The 17,584-nt window shown below is 32.9% G+C and overlaps 1 protein-coding gene across 7 annotated transcripts; it reads left to right on the forward strand.

Moving 5' to 3' along the window:
- Nucleotides 1-304: 304 nt before the first annotated feature.
- KLRK1 (killer cell lectin like receptor K1) lies at nt 305-17,288 on the forward strand. Of its 7 annotated transcripts, XM_059186122.1 has the most exons (9): nt 305-467; nt 1,452-1,558; nt 2,939-3,046; nt 8,454-8,546; nt 8,980-9,015; nt 9,381-9,532; nt 10,070-10,173; nt 16,245-16,327; nt 16,914-17,288. In XM_059186122.1, exons 2-8 carry the CDS (start codon nt 1,519-1,521, stop codon nt 16,285-16,287), a joined length of 576 nt encoding a protein of 191 aa, XP_059042105.1. In that variant the 5' UTR covers nt 305-467; nt 1,452-1,518; the 3' UTR covers nt 16,288-16,327; nt 16,914-17,288. The 7 variants fall into 7 exon arrangements, with proteins under 7 accessions (XP_059042105.1, XP_059042102.1, XP_059042106.1 ...); XM_059186119.1 differs by lacking the exon at nt 16,245-16,327 and having other exon boundaries at nt 308-467; XM_059186120.1 differs by lacking the exon at nt 16,245-16,327 and having other exon boundaries at nt 309-467; nt 1,448-1,558.
- The last annotated feature ends 296 nt before the right edge of the window (nt 17,289-17,584 follow it).

The following is a 17,584-nucleotide window of genomic DNA, read 5'->3' on the forward strand; positions in this document are numbered from 1 at the left end:
ATCCTTCCATTCAAATTTATAACAGCATGTTCACAAGATGATTATAAAGTTAACTTAATTTTCATCTTTTTCCCCCCACACAGTACTTATAACCATATTTTAGAAAAATTTTTCACTTAAAATTCAGAAAGACATTATCTAATAACACCTTGTGTTTCTCAAAACTCTGGGTACCTTCTTATCACTGAATTCATCATTTAAGCCATAAAATCATGTTAACGCCTACCATTTATTTCACCACATAGTGGAATTTTCTGTGCTGTGATGAAGTGGAAGTAGTGTGGTTTCTGCTATGCTTCTTCACAATATGAGATTACAGTAACACTTGCCATATCTTTCTTAGGAATCAGAATTGACTGTACTGCTCTAGTTTTAGTTCTAAAGTGATAGCTCAGGCCGTGTCTTAACTTTTCAGTTGCATAGGAGACTTTTATCCACACGAATCAAGACCTTCCTTATTTGATCAGGTTTGTTTCTGTGTGTGTCTGTGTTTCTAACAACTGTTTTTCAGGAAATGAGAAATTCTTGAGGTTTCAAACTCGAGAAAGTTTCCAAAAATACTTACACTGTAAGGTAACTATAATTGCTTCTTTGAATAGAATTATGGAGATCAAGGAATTCTTCTTACTTCTGAGGTATATACTGGTTTACACTATATTCAGTGGCGAGTAGGCAGGATATATTTACCGAAGAATAAGATGTTATGATGTTGTTAAAAGATGGAGTCTTGTCATTAAACAAAACTAGAGGAATCAATCTACATTTGGGATTTAAAGATTGAATTTCCATTTTAATTCACACATGGGAATTTTCTGTTCTTATGCAGGGCACTTACCTTCTGTGATACACGACTTTATTTGCAAAGTGAAAAAAAAATATTGTTACTTCCTACTATGATGATCAAATATGAAACAGCTTTTTTTTAAAATCTATTCACTATGTATATTTATTTAATAGCCATTTTCTCTCTGAAAGCTCTTCTAGGTACTGTAAGATGTTACTATATAAATAAACATGAGATTATTTTTCTAATAAAGATGGTGATGATAACTTATAGATGATGATGATTATGGTGATGATGATGATAATAATGATGATACTATGGACAGAAGTTGAATTAATATGTACTAGAAACAAGCATCCAAAAAATTCATATGTCTTCCCCAAATTTGCCTTGCCAAAAAAAATTGTCACCAAGTAAGATAACTATAAATAGAAAACTATGGGTGTTGTCATTCAAGATCAATAATGGAAAATATTTTTGATTAAGTAGCTTAATGTAGGTGAATTAAGAACACCTATTGCATTTTTTAAATATTTATTTTTTATTTTTAACTAAAAGAAATGCAAAAACTTAATTTTGCCTGGCTTGTATGAACTCTTATTTTCGTTTTCCCCTTTATATATATGAATGGGAGTGATATTTGTGTATTCTTATTTTTCTAAGGAAGATATGTCATCTTCAAGATGAAGATTTTGGATTCATCTCTGGAGTAACTAAATAGTCATAATCTGACAATGAACCTGATCCGAGATCGGTGGGCTTATCCCAACATGGGTATGTGTTTTCCACATAGATGTGTAGTTTAGCCTGTGTATAATTTTAAGATTCCCAGAATTTGATACGAGTGTACAAGGCATAAGAAAGCAAGTTACTTTAATTCATTTATGTTCATTTCATGTTATATTTTAAATGGAGTTTTCAAAAACTCGAAAGCTTTTTTTCCTCCTTTGTTTCATTAACTACCTAAAGTAATATCTTTCACAATTTGAGGTAGCCTGAAATAGTGACAGCATGAGGATTTAGAGTTAGAAGAATTTTAATCAAACTTTTACTGGTCTCTAGCTTTGAGATCTGGACAACCCATATATTCTCTGCACTTGAGTTTTCTTTTTATATCAAATAGAGATATAATACATGTTATATGTACATTAGTCAATTTCTATGTCTAGCATTATATTAAATACAAATATGATTTTGGCCTCCTGTAACATTCAATTTTTTCATCCATAAAATAATATCTATCCTTTTCACATGTTTGATAACTTTGTTACATATGGTATGTACAAACAATGCTTTAGTTTAGTTTTAGGTATAAAAGATAATTAATATTAACATTTCATTATGTAAAGTTTTTACGTATTCAGTAATGATTACTCTTTCAGGAAGAGAGCAAAGTGGCTTTTTACTTTTCCTTCACTGGAAAAAAAAGGCAATTACTGTTTACTACATGATTAACATTATTGATTCTAAATAAATGCTATTTTAATTTCACTTTTTAAACCACTCATGACAAGTTGTGTTAATATCCTTTGTTGTTTCGTTCCTTTTTTCCCTTTTCTTTCTTTTTTTTTTTTGCGTATAATTTGTGAGGTTATTAATTTAGCAAATATGGCTCTATGAATTAAACACATGCTATCTCCCTACGTCCCTGTCTATTTTACTATACACTGTCTTTATTTTATTTTATTTTATTTTTTAAAGATTTTATTTGTTGATTTGACAGACAGAGATCACAAGCAGACAGAGAGGCAGGCAGAGAGAGAGAGAGGGAAGCAGGCTCCCTGCTGAGCAGAGAGCCCAATGCGGGACTCGATCCCAGGACCCTGAGATCATGACCTGAGCCGAAGGCAGCGGCTTAACCCACTGAGCCACCCAGGCGCCCCTGTCTTTATTTTAATGTTAGATTTTATTACACACTAAGAATTACCTTATTTTATAGCACAGATCTGCTAAAGACCATTTGCCATAGAATAAATATAATTTTATTCATATTACAAGTACAAAAATTGTAATAATGAAGTAATATAAAACAAAAGTAACTTGATGTTATACTTTAAAAAGGATATGAACAGTATGTCAAGTTAAATATGAAAAACTATGACCAAAGAGGCTGAAAGGCTATGACTCCTATTGACCTAAACTGTTTTTCTCTAGAAATGAATGAAGTTCGTAATTATAACTTGGAACTGGTAAAGCATGGTACTTCTCCACGATGGCAAAAGAGAAAGTCTACATTAATTACAAGCAAATGTGGAGAAAATAGTAAGTTCAATACTCCATTTGTCTTTTCTCACTATACTGAGGTGAGTCTTGGAATCTGTTTGATTCGATCAGTGATTAACAGTCAGTTTGTTCTACTTTAATGAGAAAAGCAGAATTAAAATTAACTCTAGTATAATATTGGAAATTATAATACAATTAGCAGAAATTGTTCAGCTTAGGATTTTTTCATGCCCAATAAATGATACTATCATTAACATAATAATGACAACTGAGATAGCAGTTTCTTGATTTATTTTCAAGTTTTTATTTAAATTCCAGTTAGTTAACATATGGTGTAATAATAGTTTAAGGTTTAGAATGTAGTGATTCATTACTTACATATAACACCTGGTGCTCATTTAAAGTGCTCTCCTTAATCCCTAACACCTATCCAGCCCATCTCCTACCACCCACCCTCTGGTAACCATCAGTTTGTTCTCTATAGGCAAGAGTCTTTTCCTTGGTTTGCCTTTTCTCCCCCTAGGTTCATTTGTTTTGTTTCTCAAATTGCACATATGAGTGAAATCATATGGTATTTGTCCTTCTTTAACTGATTTTGTTTGGCATAATACTCTCTAGCTCCACCCACACCATTGCAAATGGCAAGATTTCATTCTTTATGATGGTTAATATTCTAATATTCTATATATAAAATATTCTAATATATATATATCTCGCTTTTTTATCCATTCATTTTGTCCATTCATCAGTCAATGGACATTTGGGATCTTTCCATAATTTGGCTAATGTTAATAATGTTGCTGTAAACATCAGGGTGCATATATCCCTTTAAATTAGTATTTTGTATCCTTTGGGTAAATACCTAGTAGTACAATTGTTGGATTGTAGGATAATTCTATTTTTAACTTTTTTTTCTATATATATATTTTTTAAATTTATTTATTTTCAGCATAACAGTACCATTATTTTTTCACCACACCCAGTGCTCCATGCAATCTGTGCCCTCTATAATACCCACCACCTGGAACCCCGACCTCCCACCCCCCCACCACTTCAAACCCCTCAGATTGTTTTTCAGGGTCCATAGTCTCTCATGATTCACCTCCACCATACTATTCCATACTATTTCCATAGTATTTACAGGAGCTGTACCAGTTTGCATTCTTACCAACAATGCATGAGGGTTCCGCTTTCTCCAATTCCTCACAAATGTCTGGTGTTTCCTGTGTTGTTCATTTTAGCCATTTCAACTGGTATCTGTTGATATCTCATCATAGTTTTGATTTGTATTTCCCTGATTATGAGTAATGTTGGACATCTTTTCATATGTCTGTTGGACACCTAGATGTCTTTGTAAAATGTCTATTCATGCCTTTGCCCATTTTAACTGGGTAATTTGGGGGGGGGGGGGTGTTGAGTTTTATAAGTTCTTCCTAAACGTTGGATATTAACCCCTTATCAGATAATGTCATTTGCAAGTATCTTTTCCTATTCCATAGGTTGTCTTTCAGTTCTGTTGAGTGTTTCCTTCACTATGAAGAAGGTTTTTATTTTTATAAGTTCCAATAGTTTATTTATGCTTTTGTTTTTCTTGCCTCAGGAGACATACTAGTAAGAAGTTGCTATGGCCAATGTCAAAGAGTTTACTGTCTCTGTTCTCCTGTAGGGTTCTCATGGTTTCCTGTCTCACATTTAGGTCTTTCATCAACTTTAAATTTATTTCTGTGTATGGTATAAGAAAGTGATCCACTTTCTTTCTTTTGCATGTTGCTCTCCAATTTTCCCAACACCATTTGTCAAAGAGACTGTCCTTTTTCTATTGGATATTCTTTCTTGCTTTGTCAAAGGTTAGTTGGTCATAGAGCTGTGGGTTCATTTCTGGATTTTCTATTCTATTCTATTAATCTATGTGTCCATTTTTGTGCCAGGACCATACTGTCTTGATTACTACAGGTTTGTAATATAACTGGAAGTGTGGAATTGTAAAGCTTCTAGTTTTGCTTTTCTTTCTCAAGGTTGCTTTGGGTATTCAGGGTCTTTCATGGTTTGTATGGAATTGTGTTCTGGCTCCATGAAAAATGCTTTTGGTATTTGGCTAGAGATTACATTGAATATGAGACAGCAGTTTCTAAGGGAGCACTGAACAACTAACTTTAAGGAGAAGTAAATGAAATGGAAACAAAAGGGAAAGGAAATACAAAATATCTTTCAGAGATCTGTTCTTAAAGGTGTGGAAGCAACAATTTGATTGTCATCCACAGAAATGTTTCAGAATGTACAGAGATAAGCTCTCTGTCTTTTATCAAGCCAGAATACCATTGAAAATAGAGCCTGAAGTGGTTTACACAGAAAGAAAAACAACATACTTCTCACTTATGAATCTTCATAAAGTCTTAAAAAATAAATGATTATTTATGAGTGGATTACAGGGAGGGAAATGTGCCATATGTAGTCATCAAAGGGGAAAGCTTGTATGATCATATGCATAATGTTGAAAAGGTTTTAGATAAAAATCACTCTGAGTTCTTAATTTAAAAGAACTTAATTTTAAAAATCTCTAATAAATAAATACTTTTTTCAAACATATACTTGTTCAGAAGTTATCATTATGCTTATTGATAAATGCTAGCTGCAATTTATTTTTACAGGTTTTATTTATTTATTTCACAGACAGAGATCACAAGTAGGCAGAGGCAGGCAGAGAGAGAGGGGGAAGCAGGCTCCCTGCCAAGCAGAGAGCCCAATGCGGGGCTCAATCCCAGGACCCTGGGTTCATGACCTGAGCCAAAGGCAGAGGCTTTAACCCACTGAGTCACCCAGGCGCCCCTGCATTTTTATTATAGTTAGAAAAGACAAGAATTTTTGCTCTCATTGTTGTTGACTAATAGTGATTGTTCTGCTGGTGCTAGCCAACATGAATAACCAAGAAAAAGAAAAAAGCAAATGATGTGACATTAGAATAAAAGGGCAAAATAAACATTACTTGAAATTATATGTAATTTAAAATACTTTTTTTTAATTTTTAAATTTTTTAATAAACATATAATGTATTTTTATCCCCAGGGGTACAGGTCTGTGAACTGCCAGGTTTACACATTTCACAGCACTCATCATAGCACATATCCTCCCCAATGTCTATATCCCCACCACCCTCTCCCATCCCCCCTCCCCCCCAGCAACCTTTTAAAGACCTTCAAAAGCTTCATTCAAGAATATGACAAACAATAAGAAAATCTGATATGAGGACTCAATTGAAGATAAGATATAAAAATCAATTGCCTTACTATCTAGAAAAACAATAAAAATGTGAAACAAAAATTCCATATATACAAGACCAATTTTTTTAAAAAAAATACAGAAATAAACTTTTTAATTAAAAACACTAGAAGTAAAACTATCAGTTTAAAGTTGTATTAACAGGGCCACCTGGGTGGCTCAGTGGGTTAAAACCTCTGCCTTTGGCTCAGGTTGTGATCCTAGGGTCCTGGGATTGAGCCCCACATAGGGCTCTCTGCTCGGCAGGGAGTCTGCTTCCCCCTCTCTCTGCCTGCCTCTCTGCCTACTTGTGATCTCTGTCAAATAAATAAATAAAATCTTTAATAAAAAATTGTATTGACAAACATAAAATAAGACATGCATAATGGGAAAAAACATTTTAAAGATGTAAATTATCTCCATGTATTTATGTATTTAATTACAATATTTTAAACATACAGGTTCTTGAAAAACTTAAAGTTCTTTTAATTTTTTTTCTTTTTATTTTTTTTAAAGGTTTTATTTATTTATTTGACAGAGAGAGACACAGCGAGAGAGGGAATACAAGCAGGGGGAGTAGGAGAGGGAGAAGGGAGGGCTTCCTGCCGAGCAGGGAGCCCAATATGGGGCTCGATCCCAGGAAGCTGGGATCATGACCTGAGCCGAAGGCAGAGGGAGGCTTAACCCACTGAGCCACCCAGGTACCCAAAGTTCTTTTTATTTTAAAGTTCTTAAGGTACATATAAAGTGGAATGATAACCCAAAATATTTTGAAAAAGAAATGTAATATATAGTTGTGGGTACTGTGAAAAACTCAAGCAAAACTAAGGGAATTTTACATATAGTTTGAATAGAAAATGCATAAAGAATATAGGAATAAATGAAAATACAAATATGAATGTATTATATGCCAAAGGTGGTATTTCATAGCAATGAGAACACATTGATTTATTCAGTAAATGATGTTAGAAAAATTCAGTACCCATTTGGAAAAAATAATTTTAAATTTAAGTTCCTACCTTATTTATTACACACACACACACACACACACACACACACAAATATCAAATAGGTCAAATAAAAAAGGAAACCATATAACATGATGACACATGAGTTCAACCTACTTTATGAACTAAGAATAATGAAGACATTTTATCATATCCAAAAAAATCAGTTATAAAGGAAAATTTGATCAAGGTAACAATTACACATTCAACACTCTCACAATTTCATAATGTTAAAGCAGAAAAATCTGAGATGTGTGTTTGCAAAACATATGGTAAGAAATGAACTAATACCCTTAACCCCAAAAGCAAAAAAGGAACCAGCTACTCAAAACAAACAAGAGAATTATCAGAGAAATAAAATAAAAACATTATTTAACCATAGTAAAAGCTGTCCAATCTTATTCATAACAGGAAAAACAGAATTTAAATTAAAAATATGGCTTATAAGGTTTATATATTTAAAATGTGAGTAATATTTAGTGCAGAGAAGATGTGAGCAAACAGGCTTTTAAATTTATTTCTGGTACTACATAAATTGGTATTTCTTCTTTGGACTGAAAATTTCAATCACTACAAAAATTTTAAATGCAAATGCCCTTTAACTCAGCAGTTACTCTCTCAGGTATTTCTCTTAGAGAGGAACTCAAAAATATACACTGGTGTGTATAAAATATTATTCATATTGTTATATCTAATAGCAAAACTCAGAAACAATTTAAATTCATGTTGGAAAAAATTAAGTTTGTCAATAGATTTTGTCCACGTATCAATGAAATGTAATGAAAGCAACTATTTATAAAATTTTGACTTTATAAGACATGATATAGAATAATCACTAAGATATTTTCTTAAGCGAAAAAAAAATCGCGAAGTATTTTCCGCAGTTTCTTCAACGTGTTTTTCAAAAGGGATTGAAGGGAAATGTCTATATTTATTCTTGTATCTATGGATGAAACTGGAGAACTCTTAGAGAGAAACAGTAAGGGAGTATGCATTTCTGTAGTCTTTTTCTTTTTTTAATCACTTGCAAAGTACTTATTTTACTAGTTCTGAGTAAAAGTACTGATGTCCCTTCCCCCTAAAAAACACTCATAACATTTATATCAAATATGAACATACCAAACTTTTTAATCTTTATTTTCTATTCTTTCTCATCCTTTTTTTTTTTTTTTTTTTTTTGACAGCATCTCCATTTTTTGTAGCCCGCGCCATTGCTATAGCTATGGGGATCCATTTCATTATAATGGTAATGATATGCAGTGCCATATTCATACATTGTAAGTGATAGTAGAGAATAGATAGATCATTCTTGACCTAATGATTGTAATGCATTACTTTGATTAGTATTCAGAAATACAGAGGCACAAACAAGCAATATTGTATGTGTCTTTATGTTTTTGCTATTAGTGTAAAAATGTGTCAACTACTTTTGTTAGGACTATGTTACTAATAACCTTTTAATAATTTTATTTTTTTATTATTGAACTGTGTTTTACATATAATGTTATCTTAGTTTTAGGTGTACAACATAGTGATTCAACAATTCTATACATTACTCAGTGTTCACAATGATGAATGTAATCACCATCTGTCATTATAAATGCTATTACAATATTTTTTACTATATTCCCTATGCTATACTTTTCATCTTCATGACTTATTTTACAACTGGAAGTTTGTACCTCTTAATCCTCTTAATTATTTTAATAGCATTATTCAACCAAGAAGCTCCAATTTCTTTGCAAGGTAAGTGAAAGTTTTCTAATATTTTGAAGCACAGATTACATGAATCTCTATGTAATTGAGCATAAGCATGTATCCAATGTTATTAACAAGAGAATGTATGAGAAAATGATTAATTCCTGTCCGTAATCCATAACATCCCCCAAATTTTATTTTTTAACAATGAAAGAGTGCTTCTAAAAAAGCAGAAGATACTTGGTTTTGACATCTGTCTCTCTTTATAAATGTGTAAAGATATGTCATTGGAGGGATCCAGTTGGTTATCTGGAATGTTAAAGTTACAATAAGAGAGTATTTAACCTGTCTAGACAAAATCTGCTATAATCTTCAGACTCATACAGAATTAATAATATATTCTTTCTTTCTAGGAAGTTATTGTGGCCCATGTCCTAAAAACTGGATATGTTATAAAAATAACTGTTACCAATTTTTTAATGAGAGCAAAAACTGGTACCAGAGCCAAGCTTCTTGTATGTCTCAAAATTCCAGTCTCCTGAAGATATACAGCAGAGAAGATCAGGTTGAGTATTTGTTTTAATTTCCCTTACTATACTCAGTCCTAACATGGGAGGCAACTCATTGAAATATGAACCTGAAACATTAGAGAGTCACCAAGACTCAGATATATCCATCCTAAATTTTTCTGCACCAAAAATAAGAAAACACAGGGCACTGGGGTGATTCAATTGGTTAAGCATCTGCCTTCAGCTCAGGTCATGATCCCAGGGTCCTGGGATGGAGCCCTGCATCAGGCCCCCTGCTCAGTGGAGAGCCTGCTTCTCCCTCTCCCTCCACCTCTTCTGCCCCACAACTTGTGTGCTCCCCCCATCTCAAACAGACAAATAAAGTCTTTTTTTAATAAATAAAAATTTAAAATTTTAAAAAATAAATAAAAATGAGAAAGCACAGAAATTTTAGGTATTATGTACAATGTTTAAGTGAGGATTAGGCTAGAGGACAGAATGCATTTCCCCAAGTGTGGGGAAAAATGATTAAATAATTATGGCTTTGTATTAATTAAAATTCTGAGCACTGATTTATTTGTGGTCTCAAACAGGACTTCTTTAAATTAGTGAAATCATACCATTGGATGGGACTGATACAAATTCCAGCAAATGGATCTTGGCAGTGGGAAGATGGCACCATTCTCTTACAGAACCAGTAAGTCTTAAGGTGTCTATTTGTGGGTTTGTGTCTAAGCTGTCCCTATGGTCATTCAAAATCATGTTACTTCACACAATGCCAGCATGTTCCCATATTCTAACAGATTCAGCAAAACACCCTGAGGTCCTAAATTTAGGAGATTATAGACAGAGCAGCCAATACCAATTATAATGAGTAACATTGTTTGCTATGTGCTAAGTACTGCACAAGGTAAATCTAATACTATGCCCATTTTACAGAGGAAGAGACTAAAGCAGAGAGGTTAACACATATTCTTTCTAGAAGTTTCACCTGCAAAACTTTCCCTTTGCACCTTTGTAATCTCTCCTTCTTACCCCTTTTTGCCACCTTTTTCTGACCCCAGGCAACTAACCTACTTTATGTCACTATAGATTAGTTTGCAATTTATAGAATTTAATATGAATGGATTTCTACCGTATGTGCCATTTTTATGTCTGGCTTTTTCACCCAGCATAATTATTTTGGATTCAGCCACCTCATAGCATGTATGAGGTATTCCATTTATGAGTCACTCAATTTGTTTTTCCTTTCCTCTGTTGATGGATAGGTAGGTAGTTTCCAGTTGTTGACCATTAGCAATAAAGCTACTTGCTATGAATATTTGTGTATAAGTCTGTATGAACATATACAGAACATATACATTTCTTTTCTCTTACATTGAAAGGTAGGAGTAGAATGGTTGGGTAATATAATAAGTATGTATTTAACTTTTAAGAACCTGCCAAACTATTTTCCAAAGCAACTGTGCCATTTTACATTCCTACTAGCAGTGTATGAGAGCTCTAGTTGCTCTCCATCCTGGTCTACACTTGTTACATCCCTGACATTTTAGCCATTCTCATAGGTGTGTAGTGGTATCTCATTGTGGTTTTAACTTGCATTTCGCTAATGACTAATGATGACGAACATCTTTTTTGTGCTCATTTACCATTTATTTTTCAATTTTCTATTTCATTAATTTCTGCTCCCCACTTCCACTATATTTCTTTCAGTATTCACTCACACAGGCTCCTCGTTCAACCTTCAGCTGTATTAAAGGACTCCCATTTATCTATCCTCTAAAGAAAAGAGAAAGAAAATCACCATAGTTTCTAGTAGTGAAAACTGATCTATTGGTTTGAAATTTTTTTCCTAATAGAAACACATTCAGGCTACAAATATGTAAGATAATTTTGCAACATCCTCACACATTTTGAGATATTATGTTTTCATTTTCATTCACTTCAAAATAGCTTCTAAATTCCCATTTGCATTCTTCTTCGATCTATGGATTATTCAGAAGTATGTTATTTAGTTTCTAACATTTGGAATTTCCCAGAGATTTTTTTCTTTTACTGAGTTCTAATTTAGTTCCATCTTTTTTTTTTTTTTTTAAGATTTTATTTATTTATTAGAGACAGAGAGGGAGAGAGAGTGAGCACAGGCAGACAGAATTGCAGGCAAAGACAGAGGGAGAAGCAGGCTCCCTACCAAGCAAGAAGCCGGATGTGGGACTTGATCCCAGGACGCTGGGATCATGACCTGAGCCGAAGGCAGCTGCTTATCCAACTGAGCCACCCAGGCGCCCCTAATTTAGTTCCATCTTAATCAAAGAATACTTTGTATGACTTGAATCCACTTAAGTTTATTGAGATTAGTTTTATGGACCTGACTATGGTATGTTTTCCAAAACGTTCCATGTGAACTTGAACAAACTGTGTATTACACGATTCTTGGGACGAGTATATTATAATTTCAATTAGGTCAAGTTAGTTGGGAGTGTTGCTTCAGTCTTCCATATCCTTTCTGATTTTCTGTCTATTTATTCTATTAATTACTGAGAGACAGATATTGAAATCTTGGAGTATAATTACAGATTTATGTATTTTAGTTGTACTTCAAAAAAATTTTTTTTAAAGATTTTATTTATTTATTTGTAAGAGACAAAGGGAGAGAGAGCAAGCAAGCACAGGCAGACAAAGAGGCAGGCAGAGGCAGAGGGAGAAGCAGGCTTCCTGCCAAGCAAGGAGCCAAATGTGGGACTCAATCCCAGGACCCTGGGATCATGACCTGAGCCAAAGGCAGCTGCTTAACCAACTGAGCCACCCAGGCGTCCCTCCCAAAATATTCTTAAGTTCTACTGATAAATGTTTGGGTTGTTGTATACTCTTGATGAATTTATGACTCTTATCATTATGTAATCTCTTTTTCCATAATGACATTTTGTGCTGTGAAATCCTCCTCTGTCTATTATAAATATAGCCATGTCAGGTTCTCTTTGATTAGTGCTAATGTGGTGTTTATTTTGCATTCCTTTGTTTTTAACCTATCTGTGTATTTATATTACAACTAACTTCTATGGACAGCATACTCTTATAGACAGACTACAGTTGGAATCATTTTTTCATCAAATCTAATGATCTCTGCCCTTTTGATGGAAGTTTAAGACATTCACTTTCTATGTGATTATTTATATCATTTAAGTCTTTATCTTGCAATTTGTTTATTATTTGCCCAATTCGTTGTTTATTAGTTTAAGAGATAAAGTTCAGTCATTATTCAGTTGAATATAATACCCATTGTTCATTACATCAAGTACCTTCCTTAATGCCAATTACCCAACTACTCCATTCCCCCACCCAACTTTCCTCCAGCACCCCAATTTGTTCCCAATAATTAAGAATCTCTTATGGTTTGCTTCTCTCTCTGTTTTCATCTTACTTTATTTTTTCCTTCCCTTCCTGTATGTTCATCTTCTTTTTCTTACATCCCACATATGAGTGAGATCATATGGCATTTGTCTTTCTCTGACTTATTTAGTAACTGGTATTATATCACTTATGTATTAGTATAGAATTCTTGCAATAGTATCCTTCCATTTCTTCCTTTTAAACTTTGTACTATTTTTTTCTAGCCTGTTAAGATATAATTAACATATAACATTGTGTAAGTTTAAGGTGTACAATATAATGATTTGCTACACACACATACATATATATATATATATTGTTCAGTGATTACCACAATAAAGGTTAGTTAACACATTTATCACCTTCATTTGACCACAATTTTGATTTATTTATTTTTTTGGTAAGAACATTTAAAATTAACTCTGTTGGCAACTTTCATGTATATAACACAGTATTTCTATCCATTGTCATGCTCTATACTTGATATAATATCAGATGACATGTATATTATTATACTACATATGTTATATATATAACATATTTACATGTATATGTTAGGTTGCTCATCTGAGATCTTTCTTTTCTCTTCATTTAGGCGTTGATTCCTATAAAATACCCTCTTAGAACTAATGGCTTTGCTATATTCCATAAGTGTTGGTATGTTGTACTTTCATTTTTGTTCATCTCAAGATGCTTTTTGATGTCTCTTTTGATTTCTTCTTTAATCCATTGGTTGTTTGGGAGCATGTCGCTCAATTTCCATGTATTAGTGAAATTTTCTGTTTTTTTCCTGCTATAGATTTCTAGTTTCATACCACTGTGGTCATAAAAAACACCTGATATGATTTTTAATCATAATTCTGTTAGGGCTTTCTTTGTGGCCCAATATATCATCTCTCCTGGGAAATATTTCATATGCCCTTAAGAAGAATGAAAGAAGATGGGATTGGGAGGGAGACAAACCATAAGTGACTCTTAATCTCACAAAACAAACTGAGGGTTGCTGGGGGGAGGGGGTTTGGGACATTGGGGAGGGTATGTGTTTTGGTGAGTGCTGTGAAGTGTGTAAACCTGGTGATTCACAGACCTGTACCCCTGGGGATAAAAATATATGTTTATAAAAAATAAAAAATTATATTAAAAAAAAAAAGAAGAATGTGTAATCTGCTTCTGTTTGATTGAATGTTCTGGATATGTCTGTTAGGCCCATTTGGTCTATAGCGTTATTCAAATTTACTGTTTCCTTATTAATTGTCTCATGTCTATTTAATGTTACAAGTACAATACTGAAATTCCCTATGTTACTGTCTTACCATCTCTTTCTCCCTTCAGTTCTGTTAGTAGGTTCTTTATATATTTAGGTGTTCCAATGTTGGGTGAATATATATTTAAAATTGTTTTATCCTCTTGATTAATCAATCCTTTTACTACAATATAGTGACATTTTTGTCTTCTGTGACTGATTTTGACTTAAAGTCTATTTTGACTGATATAACTATGCCCACACCTATTTGGTTTGGCATATGATTTGCATGGAATATCACCCACCATTCATTCAGTTTTCGCCTATGTGTGCCCTCAGAGTAAGTCTCTTGCAGGCAGCATATTGATGTATCTCATTTTTAATCCATTTAGCCACCCTATAATATATCTTTTTCCCATCTCTAGCTACTTTAATAGTTTTTCTTTATAACTGGATTTGAGAAATTGGGTTATAATATGCCTTAGGTTAGATTTTTTTTTTTCTTGTGCTTGTGTTTTGTTGAGACACTTAGATCTGTGAATTTATAATTTTCAGAAAAATTTAAAAATTTACTACTATTATTTATTCAAATTTTTGCCCTTTCATTTCTCTTTCCTTTCCCTCAGACACACTACAGTTACAAATACATTAAACAAATTGAAATTGGAATGAAGTTAACTTGTGCTTTTTTCTTATATAAAACTATAAAAGTTTTTAATTCTTTATTTCAAGTGTATTTTACTTATTTGAATCTCTAGTTCTGTAAAGATGATACAAACATCACAACAACATTAACGCTAATGTCTGGTTAATTAGCTGGTTCCTTACTGTCACAGACAGTTTTACGCTCTTCATATGTATCTTTCCATTGAGCACTCTTAAAAACCTCTTTAACAGGGTCATTTTTAATTTTGCTGGTAAGAAACAGAGTTTTAAAGTGTATAATAATTCACCTAAACTATAAAATGAGTAATAGTTCTGGTAGGTATTCAAATAAATGTCTTTATTACTCTACAGCCAAAATTACTATTGAATGACCTTTAAAAAATCCCTTCTCAAGGCACCTGGGTGGTTCAGTTGGTTGGGCATCCCAGTCTTGGTTTCAGCTCTGGTCATGATCTCATGGATCACGAGATTAAGCTCCACTTTGGGCTCCACCATCAGAGGAGTGTCTGCTTAAAGATTCTCTCCCTCTGCCCCTCTCTCCCTTTCTCTCCCTCTCTCTAAAATAAATAAATAAATATTTTTTAAAAAATTGCTTCTCCTGTATCAGCATTTAAAAGAAAAAAATGAAATTAAATTTAAATGAATTTAAATTAAAAAAAAATTGCTTCTCCTTGATTTTAAAGTTCACTTTGCTTCCCTAATGGTTAGTTGGCAGTAATCAATGCATAACCTTTTACTGCCATCTGTTTCCTTCATATCTCCCCTTATATTCATTGTAACAGGTACTACCTATGCTCCTCCTTCATTATATATTTGGAATTTGGAGGCCCCAGTACACCTTAGACTTGATGTGGAAAGACCTCATTTCTGTATGGCTTGTGATTTTATTTTTGACAAAAACCAGTCTATTCTCCAGAAATACTAATAAAACTTGTTTCACCTTATCTCAGTATTTTCCATGCTTTAAGTGTAAGTGTTTTTTTAGAAGCAAAAGCAAAACAACTAGCAAAATAAATTTCAGTTATGCATGTGATATTTTTTGAGTGTTATTCAATTTCCGGGAACTTTGCAGAGATAATGACAGAGATGAATAGGACAAAATTCCTTCAGGGGTTTCACACTTCTGTTAGAGATATGGTTATAAGCAAATAAGTACCATCCAGAATAATCAGTACTCTGGCAGACATGGGATACAAATGGTATGGGAAAACACACAGAAATGGAAGGAATAAAAAAAAAGTGAGATTTAAAAATGAGACTCTAATGTACATAGACTGAGACCAACTAACAGCAGTTACTAAAAATATCTTAATTTTTTCTCCTGTGGTAGCTAATGGTTTCTATATGGACTGAGTCTCTTCCCTTGTCCTTTTGAATACAAACTATCAGACCATGGTCTTTCTCTATATTTTTGTTCAGATTTACACTGATGCATCCTCACTCTTTCCTTGGCCTTCTATTTCCCACAGGTTCCTGGCAGAATACAAATCACCAGACTCTGAAGCAAAATAGATACACAGATATAACTATCTCTACATGAAAAAATAAATAAGTAACTATCTCTACGTGGAATGTCTACACACACACACACATATTTTATATATATATAATATATATATATACTTATATATATACACAGACATTTCATATATAAAAGAATTTTACAATATTTATTTCCTTACCAAGTAAATTTGCATATATCCAAAGAAGATTGTTTATTTTTACATAAAACATGACATCTGCTGACTTCTAAATTGAATTCTAAGTTCTAACCTATTTGATATGCTTAAAAATATTTAAAAACTTTCATTTCACTCAGGTACATATATCAAGAGATTCCAGACTTCCTAAATTGACTAATTTCCAATGTAGAAAAAAATAGTGGCATATAATTTATAATAGAATGAAGTTTTTGCTTTTATAACTGACTTGGCTATGTTTTGCATATCTTTAACTAAGAAAGACTAGGCATGGTCTTAAAACCTTCTGAAACAATATTATTTCAATACCTATATTTAGATTTGTTGTATTGCATTTTTATATTTATGCATTGATAAATATGTATTGTTTGAATTAATTTACATATTAGATATGTAAATATGTGTTAATAAAGTCACAAATATAATTTGTCCTTCTAGATTAACAATGGTTGAAATGCAGAATGGAACCTGTGCAGTTTATGGATCAAGTTTTAAAGGTTATACTGAAAACTGTTCAACTCCAAACACATACATCTGCATGCAAAGGACTGTATAAATGCTTATGATTTATGAAAAATAAAGAATTCAAGAGCATAAAAGCCATTCTTGGGGTGCTAGTGTGGCTCAGTCTGTTAAGGCTCTATCTTTAGCTCAGGTCATGATTGCAGGGTCCTGGGATGAGCCTCAAGTCAAGTGCTCAGCAGGGAGCCTGCTTCTCCCTCTGCTCCACCCCCTCCTCATTCTTGCGTGTGCTCTCTCTCTCACTGTCACTCTATCTCAACTAAATAAAAATAAAATCTTTTAAAGAAATAAGTCTTTCTCTGAATGTTCTCTGTGAAGAAAACTTTCAGAAGAAAATTCTGCCTATAGTTATTGAATTATTTTTCCATCTATGACCTGACACAAAAATAACCTTGCAGGGAAATAAAGGCTGATAATTAAAGAATTTATCTTCTATAAAAATGTTTTGTTTAATTTTTGTAAAATTTCTAGTAATGAGCAAATTCATTTTTATATTTAATAAACTGTTGATGAAACCCACGGTTAAACTAAACTTCAAGCTACAACTTTGTGCACAAATAGTACACTAAGAAGACTTTTAGAGTTTT

The sequence above is a fragment of the Mustela lutreola genome, chromosome 8 (genome assembly GCF_030435805.1).
Source record: "Mustela lutreola isolate mMusLut2 chromosome 8, mMusLut2.pri, whole genome shotgun sequence".
Lineage (NCBI taxonomy): Eukaryota > Metazoa > Chordata > Mammalia > Carnivora > Mustelidae > Mustela > Mustela lutreola.